Below are 21,492 nucleotides of genomic sequence, written 5' to 3' on the forward strand. Positions count from 1 at the left end.
AAATAAATTTAATAAACTTTTAAAGAAACAAGACAATTCTGTGTATAAAAACTGATAGGATATGCTTAAAAATTGTATTTAGGTTACTAAACATAGGGGAAATGCTTAAGGAACAGATAAAGGATTTATATGACAGCTAGTTATTATGGGAGAGGGGAGAGAATTAATAAACACAAACCTTTGGTCCAGTTAAATTTGGAGAAAATGGACCAAACCAAAAATTAGAACTTCATATTTAGTCAAAATAAACCAAATTTGAATCAAGGAAAAAATAAATAATTTACTAAGAAGTATGAATAAAATTAGATTCGGTGTCAAAGAATTGCTTCACCTAACAATCTGGATATATTTTTTTCCAGCAATTTCTTTCACACATTTAAAAAGATGATTCCATTTCCACCTAGTCCTTGTTTAGAACATTACAAAGAAAACTTGGTGATGTGTTTTATTAAAAGTTTGTCTAAATCTGATTATTAGTTATAAGAGCATGCATATCTCCACCAAAAAAAAGATACATCTCACCTTCATACACAAAAATCTTAAATGCCATAAAATATATTTCTCCAGTGGCAATCTGATGTTTGAGTTTATTGACAAGCCATAAAATATTAACAGGATATTCACCTTAACAGCATTGGCTGGAGGGCAGGGTACACCACGCACATTGTAGTCTCTGTGAATGGTGCTCCCTATGTCATACAGTGCCTACGGTTTTGCAGGGTAGCCCTGGGTTAAAACAGTTCATATGCTCTGCTGGAAGATGTCAGTATTGGCTACCTAGAAGGGCTCCAAGGAGAGGAGCATATCAGTAGTTATGTTTTGTTTTTGTTTTTCCTTTTCAGATTTAGGAAGTTATGGACATTTTTAAAGAGTAACAAGCACCATAGGTAGCTCTTTCTTGTGACTCTCAGGACAGGGAACCAGGTAAGTGATGACTCAACATGGTCTTATTGCTCCTCTCTTATGTCTACAGATGGGGAACAGGATGGAGCAGCTGCAAGTATGGATGCTTCTACCCAGGGCTTATTAGAAGGCATTGGACTTGATGGTGACACATTGGCTCCCATGGAGACAGATGAACCTACTGCTTCAGACTCTAAAGGCAAATCTAAAATCACACCTGCTATGGCTGCAAGAATCAAGCAGATCAAGCCTTTATTGTCAGGTGAGTGATTTTCTTCATTCTATTCCCTTTTCTGGCTTTCAGAGCCTTAACCAGTTCTTAGACAAATTCAGTTGGTATGGTTCTGTTGTTTCCTTTAAAGAACTTGTAAACTTGGGTGGCTCATTTTCAGGTGGTATCTACTATGTGACAGGCTCTGTACTAACTTCTAGGGATACAGGGATAAGAGACATGCTTCCTGAAAGCAGTATCTTTAATTCCTTCCTTGCTACTCATTCTTCAACTACTGCAAATGGCTCCTGCTCTTACCATTCCACTGAAATGACTCACCAGTGACCTGTTGCTAAGTCCATTGGATACTCTTCAGTCCCCTTCTCACTTGTCTGCAATGTGATAGTCGGCCCATCACCTCAAAATGCTCTTTTCTTGGCTTCTGTGGTATTAAACTCTCCTGCTTTCCTCTTACCTGTTTGGCTACTCCACCCAGTCTCCTTTTCCTTTCTCTGTCCCTTAAATACAGCTGGCAAATGACATGGTTGATTCATGTTTTAATAATGTCATTTTGGCAGCTCTGCGGAGACTACATTAACATGATATAAGACTGCATTAAAGATGTGCACTGATCTTTGTCTTCTTTTGCCCCTTAATGTAATATCAATGTTTGGGGAACCTGTTTTGTATGTTCCTTAATATTTGCTACTTTCCGACAACTTAATGTAGAGGAAGGTGAAGACCTAACTCCTGGGAATCTGGAGCTTTGCCCCAAAGCAAGCAGAAAATGGCCTTTGGTGGGGTACCTGGGTGGCTCAGTTGGTTGAGGGTCTGACCTTTGATTTCAGCTTGGGTCATAAGATCAAGCCCCATATGAGGCTCTGTGCTGGGCATGGAGCCTGCTTGGGATTTTCCCCCTCTCTCTGCCCCTCCCCTGCTCATGCGTACACATGCACAGTCTCTCTGTAAATTAATTAATATTAAGAAAGCCACTTAATAAAATTTTTACGCTTTTCCTAGCGATCTTTTTTCCTTTGGGGATCGTATATTTAATGTTGTGATGAGATAATATATACGATGTTCTTTCCTGGTCCTAAGTGGTTAACAGTTTTGCTATTTTTAAAGTTCTGTAGGCATTTTAAGTGATTCTGTTCATTTAACTGGTTCATATTGATGCTTCTTCTACAAAGGTGGTTTCAACTCTATACCTCCTTTAACAGTGTGTTTAACTTATTTGTCTTTCACATTTGTTATATATCAAGTGCCAATATACTTCTCTGTCTCCTGCCTTCAAAAGAGGCATTTATTCTCTGTGGAACTTCCTTTTTGGATTGTCCTATGTAGAAACAAGTCCAGGTGTTTCCCAGGTGTTGTTGGGAGGAAGTGGTCAGTCATAAAAATGTATTGATAATAATGTTATTCAGTTATAATGAAACCATTCTCAGCATACTCTCATGCCTTATTCTGACTTGGTTTCCAGCATCCTCCAGATTAGGCCGAGCGCTCGCTGAGCTTTTTGGACTCCTTGTTAAACTTTGTGTGGGTTCTCCTGTCCGCCAGAGAAGGAGCCATCATGCTGCCAGCACCACCACAGCACCAACTCCTGCTGCTCGATCCACAGCCTCAGCCCTCACTAAGCTCCTCACAAAGGGCTTGTCTTGGCAGCCTCCACCATATACACCTACTCCCCGCTTCAGGTGAGTTCTACTTGAGATATGGAATTTAACTGGTTCCTTTTCTACTTAGTGGAGAGTGAGCCACTAAACTAGAGGACTTGAAAGGTTCCCTGTTAACTCTAGATGTGTAGCCTACATGCAGTTTAATGTACTTGTCTTGGTTCTTCTTAGTCTAGAATATAGAGATTTTTAAAGTATTTATGATCAAACTGTATTTCAGTAACCTTGTATTTTTTAGTAAGTGAGAACTATCACCTTTTTTGCCTTAGAAGTTTTAATAACCAGACTAGCCAGCCACCCACCTGAATTCCAGTCAGTCTCTTAGTCACTTCAGTGCAATGTTAAATTTTACTCTAGGCAGCTATATGAATTCCCACCACTTCTGTGACTGCCTCAGAGAAGGCTAAAATTTTGCTTTTTCCCCCTCTTTCAGGCTGACATTCTTCATCTGTTCAGTTGGTTTTACATCCCCAATGCTGTTTGATGAGAGGAAGTATCCCTACCACCTCATGCTGCAGAAATTTCTCTGCTCTGGAGGCCACAATGCTCTTTTTGAGTAAGAATCAAGTTGCTTCACAGAGAAGCATTTCTTGGAGTTTGGTCTTTCTGTGTGCCTTAGCAGCACACAACTTTCTAAATCACCTATCCTGTAGTAGTGGGATACATAGAGGCAGCCGTTAGTTGTACCCTTTCACATTCTGGGAACTAGCCATATTTGTCTCAGTCTTCCTTGGAGGGTGGGATTCAGCTTGTCATAGAGGTGTTTGTAAGGGTCTCTGCTTTTCCTCATCTGGTTTTTAGTGCCAGGTATACATATTTTTTTAATAGACTTACCCTTTTCTATTGTTTCTCTGACTGATCATTTTTCTGCTTCTCTTGGTCTGAAGATTCTAAGCAGAGTTTCACTTTTTTTATTGAAGTAGAGTTAACATACAATGTTATACTTGTTTCAGGTGTACAACATTGTGATTTGACAATTTTGTACATTATGCAGTGCTCATCACAATAAGTGTAGTTACCATCTGTTACCATACAAAGTTACTACAATATTATTATCTTTATTCCCTATGCTGTACTTTCCATTTCTGTGACTTGTTTATTTTATAACTAAGTTGTACCTCTTAATCCCCTTTACTTATTTCAACCATCCCCCTACTCCCCTGTGCTCCCTCTGGCAACAGCCACTTTGGGTTTTTCTGTTTGTTCATTTTGGCTTTAAAAAGTAAAGCTAAAAGTGGTAATAATTTTGGATTCTATATGTGTATCAAGTCATCACGTTGTATACCTTAAACTTACATCTGTTATGTCAGTAATACCCCAATAAATCTGGAATAAACCCTCCCCTCAAAAAAAGATAAAGCTAATAAATGTTGTACAGATGTTGGACAGATTAGCAGCCGTAGCTCCAAGAGGAGGGATATGTAATGCTGATGTAGATACTGGGAACCTTCTGAATGCCCCCCTCCCCACCCCAATCTAAAATACTAATATTTTATCTCCATACTTTCTCTTATTTGAATTTTAGAACTTTCAATTGGGCTCTGTCCATGGGAGGCAAAGTTCCTGTTGCTGAGGGATTAGAGCATTCAGATTTACCTGATGGCACAGGAGAATTCCTAGATGCCTGGCTAATGCTAGTGGAGAAGATGGTGAATCCCACCACGGTGCTTGAATCTCCACATTCACTGCCTGCCAAATTGCCTGGAGGTGTCCAGAACTTTCCACAATTCAGTGCCCTCCGCTTCCTTGTGGTAACTCAGAAAGTGAGTATTAAGCATTCTGAAACCAAGAGGGATTTCTCATGCTGACTAGGTAGCTCTCCCTCTTTTTTGTCCTCCTTAATGAAATAACTTGATTGTTGGAGAACCATTGGATCCTACTCCCAGATAGGGCTGCCTTACAGAACGGGATAGAGACCACTGGAGAATTTCCTGTAGTGTAAATATTTTAACTGTACACTTGAGATTGGTATTTCAGGTTGGGTTAAATGCCCCTTCTCTGTGGTTCTTTAGGCCTCCTCAGTACTGACCTAGGGTTTTATTGTTGGCACTGACCTTTCGTGGAAAGACTATCCAATAGGTCTTTGACTTATTCCTCCAGTGGCTTTGAATTGAGATAAAATGATCTTCACACAGCTTTTCAAATGACTTCTAGGCAGCCTTTACTTGCATCAAGAACCTGTGGAATCGGAAACCCCTGAAGGTATATGGCGGGCGAATGGCTGAGTCCATGCTGGCTATCCTATGCCACATCCTCCGAGGAGAACCTGTGATTCGAGAGAGACTGAGCAAAGAGAAGGAGGGATCTCGAGGAGAAGAGGACACAGGGCAAGAGGAAGGTGGCTCTCGCCGAGAACCTCAAGTCAACCAGCAGCAACTGCAACAGGTAGGATCCTGGCTTCCCCACTCCAGGGCCCAGACTTTGCTGCCAACAGAAAACTCACAAACCCACAAGTATACTCTAAGTTTACATGCCACTAAGTGGGTTGTGAGTTTTCTATGTTTACATGCCACAAAGTGCTTGGTGCTCTTAGCCAGGAGATAGGTTTAAATTTGATCCCTCTTAGCATTGCTTTTTTCTCCTGAGAAAGCTGAGGTGTAGTTTCAGTGCTCTTAACCGGTATAAGATTTGTGTCCTCCCAAACATGTTGTTTAGTATTAAAACTCTTTTATAGTATTCTCAGTAGGCTGTGGCTGCCTTGTTCTTTGGAGGTAAACTGTCCTCAGCTATTTACTGATTTATCTGTAGAGGGAATGGTTAAGGGTATCGTGACCCAAATTTATTCTCCAACAAGAGCTCTCTGAAACCTTACCTACAAAACTTATTTGTTGTTTTTAAGTAAATACATAAACCACATTTTGAAAATCGGGAGGCTAGAAGCGGAGGGGGGAGGCACTTATGATCCTGACTTTTCAGTCTCACAGAGCATTTAGCGTATTTCTCTGGGAATTTATGTGTGTGTATGTATGTTCTTTTTATGTCTGGAGTCCTCTTCAAATATGTCTTCTACATATTCGTGCGACATTTTTATTATAAGCAATAAATGCTCACTTTAAGAAAATTTGGAAGTACAGCAAGATATTTTTAAAGTCATTTATAACATCAACACACAAGATAGTTTTTCATCACTTAGTTTTATGCCTAATTTTTACATAATTAACATACAATATGTAGAATTGTGCTGTCATTAAGAAAACGCTTTTTTAACTTCTTGTCATTCTTTTATTACTGGATATTGGTTTTATTACTTGATGTTGTAAAGCTGTGCTGTATAGTTTCCTTTTGTACAAATCTTTCTGTACATCTCATGATTATTTCCTAGCAACAAAATTCCTAGGTCAGCTTCTCAGGCTCTTGTTCTGTTGCCAGTTTGTTTTCCAGAAAAGTGGGGTCCAATTTTTACTTCTATGTGTAAATCTCGGTCTTTGAATTAGAACAATCCTATTAATGTTAATAACCATCTAGCCCCATTTTCTTAGAGGACAGAATTGAGAATCACCTTGGCTTCCTGCCCCAATGTGTAGCTCTGTTTGAATACTATGGAAGCACCAAACGGAAAGGATTGTTCATTTACCTAACTCCCTGAGCTTATTAATGTTCTCAGTTCATATGAAGTTAGAAAAACTTCTTTCCATCTTGGAAGGGTTTCTACCTTTTTAAAATGCATTTGGATTTCTCTTTTACTGTGGTTCTGAGATTCTGCATTCTTTCTGTAGCTCATGGACATGGGTTTCACAAGGGAACATGCCATGGAGGCCCTGTTGAACACCAGCACCATGGAGCAGGCCACAGAGTACCTTCTAACCCATCCTCCCCCAATCATGGGAGGAGTTGTTCGGGTAAGTTGGCTCAAGGGGCTCTAATTTTGTAGACATTGGTTTGACTGCTGATGTGTTTTTTCTTCTGTTGTACTTCCATCATTGGTCTTCCCTTCTAAAACTACTTTTCATTTTCAGACATCTGCATGCCAGTATTTTCATTTTGTGATAACTCTCAGTTCTAGAATGTAATGAGCAGAGGCTTCCTATCTCCATGCAAATTACTGGACTTTTTTTTTTTTTCCAGAAGAACTCTTAAGTTATCCATAGTCAGAAAGCAATAGAAGAAACTCCCCTTTCTGAGCTGCAGAATAAGTGGTCACATTGAAGCCTCCTTCCTATGCTTAATTTCATTGTGATTTTCCCTGTTATTGTAGTGACCAGATAAGCCTAGGTGGGTTTGACTCTTAGCAGCATTCAGAGCACCTTCTCCTCTAAAGCTTGAGCACAGGATGTCTGATTCCTTATAAGTTGGTATGTGCTTTGTTGCTGGACTTTCTGTTGTTTCTCTGTAGGATCTGAGTATGTCCGAAGAGGACCAGATGATGAGAGCAATTGCCATGTCTCTAGGACAGGATATCCCAATGGATCAAAGAGCAGAGTCACCTGAGGTAACTAGGAAACAGGACACCCAAAAGGGTCTGACACATTAATCTTAATATTTTTATGAACATTCTGCTACTGCTGCAAAATAATTGGAGAAATTAATATCTAAAGAACGACATGGGAGTATTCATTCATCCAACCTTGCCATCACTAATAGACTTAATTGACCTGAAGCTTTAAGTGAGGCCCATGAAATGTGAACCTTTTACTGTCAAATAAGAGACCCAAAATGTACTTGGTAGTGTTCATTAGGCCAATTTTGGCTGTCTGTTCAGTTTACAATATTGGCAGAGAATGCAGGACAGTGTCTCCAAATGATTTCGTGGGAGGCTGTGATATAGGATGCTGTAAATAAGTTGGCAGTACTTTGGGGGTTGGAAGCGTCCTCCTCCTCTGCTTTTTCCTGTCTTGCCTTAGCCTTTGAGGCTGCCCTCATGAATGATTACCACACCCTGAAGAACCTATCACCTGCTTGAGGAGAAGGTAGTGGGTATTCAGTATGGTAGGGCCAGTACATTCTTAGAGTGTTCCCTATTTTTCTTTAACTCTCCCGTATGCTATCATTCTTCCTTCCCTGCCTCCAGGAAGTTGCTTGTCGGAAGGAAGAGGAGGAACGGAAAGCTCGGGAAAAGCAGGAAGAGGAAGAAGCTAAATGTCTAGAGAAGTTCCAGGATGCTGATCCATTGGAACAAGATGAGCTCCACACATTCACAGATACCATGTTGCCAGGCTGCTTTCACCTTCTTGATGAGCTGCCGGACACAGTGTACCGGGTGTGTGATCTGATCATGACCGCAATCAAACGTAATGGAGCTGACTATCGAGATATGATTCTCAAGCAAGTAGTCAATCAGGTAAGTTCTCCAGGGCCCAGAAGAGGAGAGTGTTATATGCAACTAATGAATTGTTGAACTCTACATAAAAGTCAAAAAAGTGTGTTTTTCTGCCATCATCAAACTCTGATTAAGAAAATGAAACCTTTTTTCGTTTTGTTTCAGGGAGGGTTGGTTTTTGGGTTTTGGTTTGTTTAATCCGATACGGATATATTCTCTTTGAATTCTTTAGATTTGGTAGTCTCACTCTTTCTTGAGTGCTCCGTGCAAAAAGTGAATAAACTACTTCGCAAAAAATGTCTTTGAAAGGAAAAAACAAAGCTCTCTTTTTCTAGGCATCTCTTCTGAAATTCATCTAAAATGTCCCAAATGTGACTTGAGCCAAGTTAGGTCCCATGGACTAACAGTGAATAAATGTTTTATTTTCCCTCTCCTATGTAACAACCACTTGGACAAAAAAGTTCTCATCATAATGAATAGCTGTGACCTGGTATTTATCTTTTTTTTTTTTTTTTAAGATTTTATTTATTTCAGAGAGAGTGAGTACACAAGTGGGGGGGAGAGACAGAGGCAGAGGGAGCAGGGAGCCTGATGCGGGGTTCGATTCCAGGACCCTGAGATCATGACCTGAGCCAAAGGCAGATGCTTAACCAACTGAGCCACCCAGGCGCCCTATTTATCTTTTTTTAAACAGTGTTTTCCTCATTCCGAAATTAATGTATACTAATTGTATACATTACTTTTTTTTTTTTTTTTTTTTTTTACTATTCATGGGGTTTTTTTCTTTTAAGATTTTTATTTAGAGAGAGCGCATATAAGCAGGAGGAGGGGCAGAGGGAGAAGGAGAGACAGAATCTCAAGTGGACTCCGAGCTGAGCATGGAGCCCAAAGCAGGGCTCAGTCTCAGGACCCTGAGGTTACGACCTGAGCCAACATTAAGAGTGAGATGCTTAACAGACTGAGCCACCCAGGCGCCCCTACTATTCATGTTTTTAAATAATTGGAATCTTGTTTTACGTATTTTTTAAAGTCAAGAAGCAGAGGAAGAAATCAAAGTGATATATGGAAGCATAACTTTAGTGTACGGAAATATTACAAAAGTAAAAGGCAAACTGGATAAACCTTTTTTTCTACACAAGATAAGACCCAGGTTTAGTTATCTTTATATAAAGAGCTTACAGAAATTATTTTAAGAAAACTAAAACTTGGGGCGCCTGGGTGGCTCAGTCCTTAAGCATCTGCCTTCAGCTCAGGTCATGATCCCAGGGTCCTGGGGTCAAGCCCCACATCGGGCTCCCTGCTGAGCGGGGAGCCTGCTTCTCCCTCTACCTCTACCTGCCGCTACCCCTGCTTGTACTCTCTCTCTCCTGTCAAATAAATAAATCTTTAAAAAAAAAAAAAGAAAACTAAAACTTAGAGCAATTGTTTATAAGAAATTTAACATGCAGGGCGCCTGGGTGGCTCAGTTGGTTAAGCGACTGCCTTCGGCTCAGGTCATGATCCTGGAGTCCCTGGATCGAGTCCCGCATCGGGCTCCCTGCTCGGCAGGGAGTCTGCTTCTCCCTCTGGCCCTCCCCCCTCTCATGTGTTCTCTCTCATTCTCTCTCATTCTCTCTCTCTCAAATAAATAAATAAAATCTTTAAAAAAAAAAAAAATTAACATGCAAACTAAAGCAAGACCAACATTTCTGACATTCTGGTTTGTTTTTGTTTTTAATGATAATTCTGAGGCAGATGTAGTAAAAGATTATTGATGGAAGTATAAGTTGGTAGAAGCTTTGTGGGGTTGACTCTGTGTACTGGAATTTATTTTCCCTAGAAATTGTTTAAATACTAATTTCCTTTAACTTACTAGCTTCTTAGCTTCTTGTAATCTAGCCTAGGAAAATAATCTTTTAGAGGTGCTCCTTTCATAGCATACATCTTTTGATGCAGGCACTAAATCCCTATAGTAAATGTTTTACTATTTACTTATCCTCCTTCAGCAAACATGTGTTAGGGATAGAGGGAGTATTTTACAAGGTTGAGAATGTTTTGACAAACCTTATCATACTCCATCTACAGTTACCTGACTTGGTCACTTCTCTGCTTTTGTAGGTATGGGAAGCTGCCGATGTATTGATCAAAGCTGCTCTTCCCCTGACAACAAGTGACACAAAAACTGTGTCAGAGTGGATCAGTCAGATGGCCACCCTGCCCCAGGCTTCCAACTTGGCTACTAGAATCTTGCTTTTAACACTGCTTTTTGAGGTAAGATTTAGATTTTTTGGTTCCTGTGATTCATCATTGAAGAATTATCAAATACCTACCATTTGAGACCTTGAAGAAAATAGAAATATAAGGCATGATCTCTGCATTCCATGAGCTCACAGTTTCTGATAGGCTGTAAGACATGTAATTAAGTACAAAATGCAATGTTTTGTGCCACATAAATAACAAAGAATTTTCTGAGTTCAGGAGGGGGGCTAATGCATCACTTCTGGATAATGAGGAAAAAGCTTCTCAGAACAAGTGTTAATTATTTGAATTGTGTTGTAGAGGATTTGGGGGGTGGTAGTTAAAAGGTTTTTAGAATGACCATCATAGTTTAGTTGTGGAATAATTTGGGCCTCTCTGAAGAAACCTAACTGGGAGCCAAAGAGTGAGATGGGGAATGTGGAAATTGGATAATAGGCATTAGAGAATCTGATTCTTCCTTCATAGCTGGTCAGTCAGCAAATTATTTTAGGCAAGAGAGTGGTTTGGCCAGGACATGTTCTTGTTCCAACCAATTCAGGAATTAGGAGGCAACTGACCTTGAACAAGTGACTCTTCATTTGTTGCTCATGTTTAGTAGTACAACCTGAACTTAATGGAGTAAATCCCTTACAACAGCTGAGGAGATTAAGTCCAATATATGTCAATTGTGTGTCTACAGTCTTGACTTTCCTTTTTGATGGAAGTGGTAATTCTTACTATAGCACTTGTGAATGGATACTTACGGGAACGGGTCCTCAGTAACATAATATGGAGAGAAATCACTCATGAATCCCCTCCCTTTTAAAAATCAAAGGACCTGCCCTATGCATTTAAACAATTAGGATCAGACTTAAGAAACTTTTGTATCCCGTATTCTCAGTATTATATTATGAATATTTTCCCAAGTTATGTGTACATTCCATCTTTTGGATATCTACTAGTTTGTTTAAGTAATTGCCTGTTGTTGGACATTTAAATTACTTCTAGTGCAGCCCCTGTAAAGGAACTACTTTAGTGTAGACCCTATAGGGGAACTACTAATCATTGCTATGTTTAATTATTCCATCTTCCTAGAAAGAATGTAAAGGTTCTCTGAAAATCAGAAGCTTTTCAACTTCAACATAATTAAGACTGTGTAGCCTAGATGACGGTCCTTAATGATATTAATGATACTAATAACAGCTTCCGTATTAAGTATATACTAATGTGCCAGGCACTGTGTTGGGCATTAGAGTGAGCGAACGTACACACACACTTCATTTAATCACCACAATTAACATTGGAGGTAGAAATAATTATTTCCTGTGACCCCTGGGCATCTAGACACCCAAGGCCTAGAGAATTTAAGTAACTCATCTCAGATCACACAGCTGGTAGGTGGCGGAGGTGGAATTTGAATTCAACCAGTTCTCTTAGTGTTCACCTCTGTGTTCTCCTATATTGTGCTAATCCTTAATACTGAGTAGAGGTTGGTATTTATGTTTTTTCTTTGATCATTTAGGAGTTGAAGCTACCTTGTGCCTGGGTCGTTGAATCAAGTGGCATCCTTAATGTCCTAATCAAACTCTTGGAAGTAGTTCAGCCCTGCCTACAGGCCGCTAAGGAGCAAAAGGAGGTCCAGACCCCAAAGTGAGTGACTTTTATCTCACCTGGTTTCACTTCTGTTCCCCTTAGACTTGGGCCATGAAGTGTAGGGCCTGAATTAGGCACTTTTCTGGACCATGTATGGGGCAAATCTTGGGTACCTTTTGTGGTTTGAAAATAGTTGAGGTGCCTAATGAAATCAAGGTAAGTTTTCCCATATTGTGCAAGTTTCTGGCTTTCCCAGAGTAAATCATTTCTTTTTTAGGTGGATCACCCCAGTGTTGCTCCTGATAGATTTCTATGAAAAGACAGCCATTTCCTCTAAAAGAAGAGCCCAAATGACTAAGGTATGTAATAATATGGTTGATAAAACTGCTAAGCTTCTCAGGGCAAGAATAGACCAGAAGAGAATATGAGAGAGTGGTAAAGAATCAGGGGAAAGCTCCCTGATTAAGACGTAAATCTCTTGAGGAATCTTAGTAACTCTAGATTTCTCTTCTGAATGGTGAGTTGGAATTACTTTTTTATGGAGCTGCTTGCGAAAGGGCCCAAGAACTTACCTGGAAGTAAATGTTAAAGGAGTGTGCTATCTCCAGAGGAGGGAGTGGCTTTTATGTGAAGGACTGAGTGTGCAGCAATTCCTCCAAAAGGCAGATGCTCCTTTTTTTTTTCTTTTTAAGATTTTATTTATTTATTTTAGAGAGGGAGGGGTGAGGGGCAGAGAGAGACTCTTAAGCAGACCAGGAGTCAGACACTTAACCGACTGAGCCACCCAGGCGCCCCAAGCCAAGTGGCTCTTTATACGAAAATCATATATGCCACATTATCTCAGTGCCTTCTCAGAAACAGAAATTTTGTTCCTGCACATCCAAATTGTTTCCCATTTGTACAAAATAGTTGGAAACAAAAGGAAAGCTGAGGATTGCAGGACAAGGGTGTAGAGGGTTTTGCACTTATGGAGGGGCTCAGGAACTTGAGAGTTAATGCATACAAAAATTTCTCTCTTGGCTCTCAAAATTTCATTAAATGTTCAGTGTTATTTCTTTTTCCTGGGTTAGCTTTAGCAGTGAACAGATGAAGTTACTATTTCTTCTAAAAACCAACCTTGTAGGAAATACAAAGAAACTTTGTGTTCTTATGTTTAGTATCTACAGTCCAACAACAACAACTGGCGCTGGTTTGATGACCGCTCTGGGCGTTGGTGTAGTTACAGTGCAAGCAACAACAGCACTATTGATTCTGCCTGGAAATCTGGAGAGACAAGTGTGCGTTTCACTGCAGGCCGAAGAAGATACACTGTCCAGTTCACTACAATGGTGCAGGTACATGCTCACTCAGTGCCATAAACTTTATTGAAAAGAGAGGAAGGTACTGGGTGTGTCTTTTGGTTTGCTTCTTCCTGAACCAGCAGTCCTCACGTGTTCTAAGAAGCGCTATTACCACTACTAAATTGGGTATAATTCACGGAGAACAGTGTCTTCCTAAAGTCATTAGTGAAACCATGAGTCAGTCTGTGGCAGTTTGATACTGTCCCACCCAGAAATGATTTTAAGTGTTAGAGATGATATCTGCTCTATTGGAAAGTTTCCAGTTTGTTATAGGGCCTTATGTATGCTACTTTCCTTCTGGGGACTTTAGGCTTTCTCTCTATAAATGATAGGGATGGGATAAATTGCCAGGGTTCCTTCCTATTACAGGATTTTGCCTGGGAGTTCCAACCCTTCTTATAGTTTCTTTTCTTTGTATAGATTTTTTTTGTCTTCTTGAATTTCTAGGTTAATGAAGAAACAGGGAACCGGCGCCCTGTGATGTTGACTCTCCTGAGGGTACCACGGCTGAATAAAAACTCGAAAAATAGCAATGGACAAGAGCTAGAGAAGACACTGGAAGAAAGCAAAGAAATGGATATCAAACGTAAAGAAAATAAAGCCAATGGTATAGACTTTTAGTTTTGAATCTTTCAAGATGTGTTACATAAAGCTTAATGTACCTTTATGGTTTAAATTTTGGACAACTTCATCAAGAGTGATTTTCTTATCCATCATATTGCTTGGTGACTTAAAGATCAACAGTCCTTTTTAAATGCCCTTTCATCTGGTCTTGGAATTGATGTTTTGTATGTCTCTCTTTTTTTTTTTTTTTTTTTTTTAAAGATTTTATTCATTTATTTGAGAGAGAATGAGTTAGAGAATGAGAGGGGGGAGGGTCAGAGGGAGAAGCAGACTCCCTGCTGAGCAGGGAGCCCGATTGTATGTCTCTCTTAATAGGACCCAGGTGCTTGACCTGGCTATGAGGGAGAGATGTGGGAAGAAATGTCAAGTTAAACTGTCTGAACTCTTACTTTCTTATTTGTAGATACTCCTTTGGCCCTAGAGAGTACAAATACTGAAAAGGAGACGAGCCTGGAAGAAACAAAAGTTGGGGAGATCCTGATCCAGGGCCTGACAGAGGATATGGTGACTGTTTTAATCCGGGCCTGCGTGAGCATGCTAGGAGTCCCTGTGGACCCAGACACTTTGCATGCCACCCTTCGCCTCTGCCTGAGGCTCACCCGAGACCACAAATACGCCATGATGTTTGCAGAGCTGAAGAGTACCCGCATGATCTTGAATTTGACCCAGAGCTCAGGCTTCAATGGGTTTACTCCCCTGGTCACCCTTCTCTTAAGACACATCATTGAGGACCCCTGCACCCTCCGTCATACCATGGAAAAGGTAAGTCTTTGTGGTGTCAGAAGCTGGTTTAGCTTTATATCATACCTTTGTTCTCCTTGGTCTCAGAACGGCTACACTTCTGGTTCTTCGTGGGGGGGGGGGGGGGGGTTGTGTGTGTGTGTGTGTGTGTGTGTGTGTGTAGCTAGATATATAGACTATATGCTTTGGCAAACTTTACCAACTATGTGATCAGGTGCTTGCTTAGGTATGGTAGATTGTCCCCCATTGGATGACATTTTTTTTTAAAAGTAGAACATAAGATTTTCTATTCTTAAATTTACTATAGTAATCTTAGCTATAAAGTCCTCTTTGGCAATATATATGGGTTTCTTGAAGCAAAAACTGTTAATGAGGAACTGGGATACCTTCTGCCAAGTTCATGCCTAATTACTTTATAGGAGTATTTCTCATGTGTTCACCCATGAGCCTATTTTCCAAACATTGTATTTTGGGGTTGTAAAAGTAGTAAAGTTTTGGAAATATTTATGATATACCAGACACTTTAATAAGCTCTTTACAGATACCGATTGTGCAGATTGGAAAACTGAGGCATGTATGTTCATTTTAGGAAACAAAGCAGTGGAAGAAATGACATAGCAATTAGGAAAAATGAAAATGTTTTTAACATCAACATTAAGACATCAGAGGGAGGAGTAGGGAAGACAAATGTCTTAGTTCCTCCTCCTAATTCTTTGTCAACAGTCATCATGTGAATGTTATTGGACTTCCATTTTTCTCTTTTGGGACATTGTTTCCCACATTTATAAGTAATGTTGCAATATGCATCTTTGTGCATAGCTTTGTCACATTTAAGATTTGTTTTTCTTAGAGATTCTTAGAAATTGGATCAAAATGTACAAGTATTTTTTAACTTGCTTGCCAGAAAGGGGGTACCACTTTATACTTCCACGTGTGTACGAGTATACATCTCACATTCTTCAGTTCTTTACCCAGCCTTTTTGATTTCATCTGACATGAGCAAAATCAAAAGAAGGACTGCTATTAAAAGCTGCATATACATTATTCCAAGGGCAAGAGACAGCCCAATAGGGAAGAAACAACTATATACAGACAGAATTCTGACTTAAAAACAAAATACTTGAATTATTTAAAGTTTATACAACTTAAAAAATGCTAGGAAATAAAATACAGGTTCGGGATGAGAGGACTTTCTGGGGCGCCTGGGTGACTCAGTCGTTAAGCGTCTCTGCCTTCGGCTCAGGTCATGATCCCCGTGTCCTGGGATCGAGCCCCGCATCGGGCTGCCTGCTCCGCGGGAAGCCTGCTTCTCCCTCTCCCACCCACCCTGCTAGTGTTCCCACTCTCGCTGTGTCTCTGTCTGTCAAATAAATAAAATCTTTAAAAAAAAGAACTTTCTAAGCTTAATTGTATTTGGGGGTGTGGGGAGCAAAGGAAGATCAGTGGCAGTTTTAACATATCAAGTTGGCAAAATGTAAATGCTTGATAATATCCATTGCAGGTACGGGTGTGGACAACCAGGCATACTCTTACTTTTGGTAGGAGTGGAAATTGGTGCAGCCACATTGGAGGGCAATTTGGTACTGTCAGTTTAAGATATCCTTTGACCTAGAAATTCTATGGCTAAGAATTTATTTGATAATTGGAAGTTAAGTATGTCGAGGCACATATAGAATGTTCACTGTAGAATTGGTTGTAATAACAAGAAATGAGATCAAATGTCCAGCAGAGGACTGGATAAATTATAGCACATTCTTTATAGTGAAATTATACTTCTCTGTTAAAAAATGAGAGTTTATAATTGTAGCCTTACAGGCAAGATAAAGGGGTAAATACATTAAACTAAAGAGCATGCCTGATTTGGTAAGAAAAGCATTAAGATTCCAAAAGATGTTTGTCTTTGTGAACATAGCTCACAAAGGAATAAATAATGGAAAATACAGTGGAGTTATTTTCTTTATTCTTTCCTGTATTTTCTATTGATTGATCCGTCCTTTTATGAGAAGACCAAAAGCATAATTATGTGTAAGCCCTGAAGTATCAGAGCAATAGTTTGTAAATAGTTTGATATTTCCTGTGGCTGTCTGAGACTGATAATTGACTTTGAGGCATAAAGAAAACGTTTAATTTTGTTCTTAAGCACCAAGATACCGTATTGCATATTTTTAGAGTTTGAACCATTCTGGCTTAAAATTGGGACAGCATTTGGGAAGGCTAGGAGCTGGCACTTATATGTGAGAGCTATAATTTAGATGGATGATCAGTGGTCTAGATACATTTCCCAATTTTTATGAAGATCATATGCCATCTGGTGTAATAATTGATAGTTTTGGGATATGCCGAATGCTGTAACTTTTTTTATAATCAGAAAGGAACGGGACTTAAAAGACCAAGTGCATCTTTTCTCAAAAATCTAAAGCTGTCATCCACTGTCTGGAGGCAGAGTTGGATAGTATTTTAATCCTTGGTAACTCTTCCTTGAATGCAATTGTATTTTTGGAAAGTGGCCTTTAATCAGCAGTGTTTCTTTCTCTCTTTACTAGGTGGTTCGCTCAGCAGCTACAAGTGGAGCTGGTAGCACGACCTCTGGTGTTGTATCTGGCAGCCTTGGTTCTCGGGAGATCAACTACATCCTTCGTGTCCTTGGGCCAGCTGCATGCCGCAATCCAGACATTTTCACAGAAGTAGCCAACTGCTGTATCCGCATTGCCCTTCCTGCCCCTCGAGGCTCAGGAACTGGTGAGTTTCCCCTTCTCCTGGCCTTTGAGACATTGAAGTCTATGGCCTAGTATAATCCGAGATTTTCTTTGAGGAGATCTATAATTTGGAAAGCCTCCTTAGGCAAGTGTTGGGACATTGACTAGTTGGTCGTGGGCCAATTCAGAAGTACTCAGTAGCTTCTTACTTGCCCTGTGGTAATAATCCCTGCCAGAGATACCAAGGACTCATTCAGTCTAGTCCTTACCTTCAAAGAATTTGTCTTGGTGTGACAGCAGAGCTTATATACAGTGTGAATGGTTTACAGATAAAGTGGTAATTGAGGGACAAGTGAACATGTGATGACTCCACCTGATGCAGTAGGGAGTACACAGTATCATCAATGTGTTCTTACTCAAAATGTCTGGCCTATATTTAATTATGAGGAAACAATTAAATGCAAATTGTGAGATATTCTGTAAGACAGCGACCTAGACTATTCAAAAATATTGTTATAAAGGGGGAAAAATGCAAGGTTCTCCTAGGTTTTAAAAGGAAACTAGAAAGAACTATCAACCATGATGGGATTCTGGACCCAGAAAAAGAGATTTGGAGAAATTTGAATACTGACTATATATAGTCAGATAATTATATCTTTGTTAAATGTCTTGGGTGTTATGATGGTATTGTGGGTATGTAGAAAAATATCTTTGATCTTAAGTGCAGGTAGATAAATTTATGGGTAGACAAATGGTGATTCTAGATGAAAAGTACATGGGTGTTAATTATACTAACCTTTAAACTTTTCTATAGGGTTATGGGTTTTCTTTTTAAAATAAAAGGTAGGTTGGGAAGGGGGACTCACTATCTTGGGAGCCTCAGATATGTGCCTGGCTCTGTGCTGGGCAGATCTCATGTGTGATCTCATTTAATCCTCAAATTTTAGGAATGAAAAAAATAAGGTTTATTTAAGTAATTTGGCCATTATCCTGTAACAGAACTGGATTTCAAAACCAAGTCTCCCCAACTGCAAAGACTGTACTTTTTTTTTTTTTTTTTAGATTTATTTATTTATTTGTGTGCATGGGGGGGAGGGAGAAGCAGACTCCCCGCTGAGCGTGGAGCCTGATTCAAGGTTCTATCTCATGACCCTGAGATGACCTGAGCTGAAATCAAGAGAGTCGGGCACTTAACCAACTGATCCACCCAGGTGCCCCATATACTCTTTTTTGCCTGTATTATTTTTACTATTTGGTACTGCTCTAATAAGTCCTGTGGGATTTAGGGAAAGTAAAAGCCAGATTTTCTAGTAGGCTACGTAAACACCGTAAATGGCCTTCTGTCCCAAGCTTACACAGTGTTTATACGAGCCCCCTTCTGAGTCTTTATCAGTAACCAAGTGTAGGTACTGGTTCACCATTGACTGATTTTTCTGTGTCTCACTTTGGCTTAGCTTCCGATGATGAATTTGAGAACCTTAGAATTAAAGGTCCTAATGCTGTACAGCTGGTGAAGACAACCCCTTTGAAGCCCTCGCCTCTGCCTGTCATTCCTGATACTATCAAGGAAGTGATCTATGATATGCTGAATGCCCTGGCTGCATACCATGCTCCAGAGGAAGGTATGTAGCTAATGTACCTCAGGAGCCTGGGCACTTTGCCAGGATCTTTCAACCAACCAGTCTTAGTGAGCACTCACTATGTGTCCATGTACTGGGAATCAAGATGAGTAAGACATATGATGCCCTTTTCTGAAAAAACTAGTGGTCATACATTATGACAGATGGCAAAATAGTGGTGAGTCCTAGAGCAAGGCACCTGACCTGGTGGGGGTTGCGACCTGTAGGAAAGTTTCTTAGAACAAGTGGTTTCTGAAATAAGTTTTAAATGATAAGGATGAGGAGAATGCTGACATAATGAGAGTCCATCCCTTACAGAGGGAAGAATAAACAAAGATTAAAGAGGAGATAATATCTTGTAAGCAGAAAATTAAATACCAAGAAGTCTCTAATGTTTTCATTCTCAGAAACAAAAACATCTTTATCTCCCAAAAAACTGGAATCAGTATTAGAAGGTGTGGTTAGGCTTTCTGACCTTTGAGAGCACCATCCCAATCTACCTTTATTTCTAGCTAAGGTGCTGCTTGTAAGTACTGGGAAAGTCATGAATGAATTACTTGGAACCTAGTTTTCATTCCCATCATATTCTTCTGGATTTTATTTGGGACATATTTATTTGATAGGTCCCACAGAATTGCCAAAAATTGATGAATATAGTCTTTACTAAGTCAAGAAAATCTGAGTCTTTGGTGCTTTTCATCCATTCAGCACTCTGATCCATAGCTCCTTGCTTCTTCTACAACCATAGAACCTTTATTCCACCTCATATATCCTCCCCCACCCCAAAAAATAATTATAGCTAGGGCAGCCATTTATTGATCTCCGTTGCATTAGGCATAATACCAGCTATGTTCATTTAAGCTTAGTAGTGACAGCTGAGGAAAGTAAATTGCCTGTGGTCACAAAACTAGTTAGTGAAAGAATGAGCCTTTCAACCATGCTCTCTTGGTTATACTACATTTCTCCTCTTAAGTGAAAGCCTGGCAATATCACTATATAAATAGTCATAGTAAGTTGGAGTGAAATTGACCAAGCTGCCAAATAGGCATTAACATTGCACAGTTACAAATGAGTTTTGTTTTTGTTTGTTTGTTTTTCTAGCAGAGAAATCTGACCCTAAACCTGGGGGTATGACCCAAGAGGTTGGCCAACTCCTACAAGACATGGGGGATGATGTATACCAGCAGTACCGGTCACTTACTCGTCAGAGCAGTGACTTTGATACACAGTCAGGTTTTTCCATTAATGTAAGTCAATTCCAACCTCCTGTTTCCTTTTCCCTTTCCGATACCTATATGTTCTCTCCGTATTTAGGGTTATGCTACAGAAATTTCAAAGGTATTAATTTTGATGTACCTGTACATTATCTGTGGCCTGTAAATGAAGATAAATTTAAGGTGTCCCTGGGATTTTTCTCTGTTTGGATTGGAAACATTTCCTTAAATTCATTTTTCATTCTCATTTTCCTCTGCCCCTGCTCCCCATTTTCCCAGTCACTGTTTATAATGATGGCTTCCCACAGATTATAGTATATAGCAGGTAAAGGTGATTAAAAGATCAGCCAAAGAGAATCTGTAGCATTCACAATGAGTACCCTGGGAAGGGATCCTACCATTTAGGGACAACTGTCTTTGAAATTAATAATGGCTCAGGAGTATTCTTCTTCCATAGAGTCAGGTCTTTGCTGCAGATGGTGCCTCCACTGAGACTTCCACATCTGGGACATCCCAAGGAGAAGGTAATGGTTTACTTTCTCTCATTCTTATTTCTCGAGAGGACAAAGAAACTGGGTATGCTGGGCAAGGGGGTATGGGAATGTAGGCATAATTTTCGCATTTACTTGTCCAAGTGAACCTTTCTCAAGAGTGAGCTCAGTGTTCTGTAAATAAAGGGTTTCTATATGCTAAAATTAATAAAACTGTGACTTAACCAAGTAATGGTTTCTATGGTAAGATCCTTCAGATCTACTCTTTAAACCACCCCATATATTTTGTTGGCTTTCATGCTGGTTTATAGAGCTTTGGTGCCAGTGACACAATTCTAGCTCTAAGGTTTGTGTGATAGATTCTTGCCTTCTAGCAGTGTCATCAGAGCCCATTGGCTGCTTAGCCAACAATTAGAGAAATGTCATGTGGAAGCTTCCAAGAGCTGCTGCTTCTTGGATAGGGAAGATCTTTGAGATCTAAGCAAGGAGACAATTGTACTTGATACAACTGCTGGAATGGAGGCATGCTGGGATAAAGTATAGAGGGCACGTGATATAATAGCATCTCAGTATTCCTGGATGAGACAGGAAAGCATTCATAGAGGAGATCAGCTTTTGAGCTAAGCTAGATAAGTAAATATGTGCCAGGGAGACATGTGGGAAGGAAAAGGTAAAAGGGTGCATAAGGCATCTTTGGGAGAGCTATTAGTACAGTATTTCTGGAGCATAAAATTATGTGTAAAAGAAGGGGAGTGACAGAAGATACGTGAACATAGCCTCCCTGCTGTACTATATCTACGTACTATGTCTGAGACCTGTCATCCTAGCTATCTGTCCTTCCACTGCATTGTGATGAGGACATTCAGTTTGTACCAGTGTCCTAAAGTGGAGAAGTAATATTCTCTTTGCA

At 39.9% G+C, this 21,492-nt stretch overlaps 1 protein-coding gene across 1 annotated transcript in view; it reads left to right on the forward strand.

Moving 5' to 3' along the window:
• Window positions 1-21,492, forward strand: part of HUWE1 (HECT, UBA and WWE domain containing E3 ubiquitin protein ligase 1) — a 157,473-nt gene that overhangs the window by 100,075 nt on the left and 35,906 nt on the right. Inside the window, exons 27-44 of the mRNA XM_044911725.1 lie at window positions 974-1,165; window positions 2,595-2,811; window positions 3,224-3,346; window positions 4,316-4,553; window positions 4,945-5,175; window positions 6,507-6,629; window positions 7,124-7,219; window positions 7,799-8,068; window positions 10,145-10,297; window positions 11,787-11,914; window positions 12,135-12,216; window positions 13,015-13,191; window positions 13,645-13,804; window positions 14,225-14,583; window positions 17,106-17,301; window positions 18,713-18,880; window positions 19,979-20,124; window positions 20,549-20,615. Coding sequence (XP_044767660.1) covers window positions 974-1,165; window positions 2,595-2,811; window positions 3,224-3,346; window positions 4,316-4,553; window positions 4,945-5,175; window positions 6,507-6,629; window positions 7,124-7,219; window positions 7,799-8,068; window positions 10,145-10,297; window positions 11,787-11,914; window positions 12,135-12,216; window positions 13,015-13,191; window positions 13,645-13,804; window positions 14,225-14,583; window positions 17,106-17,301; window positions 18,713-18,880; window positions 19,979-20,124; window positions 20,549-20,615 — 3,126 coding nt within the window. The remainder of the gene's footprint in view (window positions 1-973; window positions 1,166-2,594; window positions 2,812-3,223; window positions 3,347-4,315; window positions 4,554-4,944; window positions 5,176-6,506; window positions 6,630-7,123; window positions 7,220-7,798; window positions 8,069-10,144; window positions 10,298-11,786; window positions 11,915-12,134; window positions 12,217-13,014; window positions 13,192-13,644; window positions 13,805-14,224; window positions 14,584-17,105; window positions 17,302-18,712; window positions 18,881-19,978; window positions 20,125-20,548; window positions 20,616-21,492) is intronic.

The sequence above is a fragment of the Neomonachus schauinslandi genome, chromosome X, assembly GCF_002201575.2.
Source record: "Neomonachus schauinslandi chromosome X, ASM220157v2, whole genome shotgun sequence".
Lineage (NCBI taxonomy): Eukaryota > Metazoa > Chordata > Mammalia > Carnivora > Phocidae > Neomonachus > Neomonachus schauinslandi.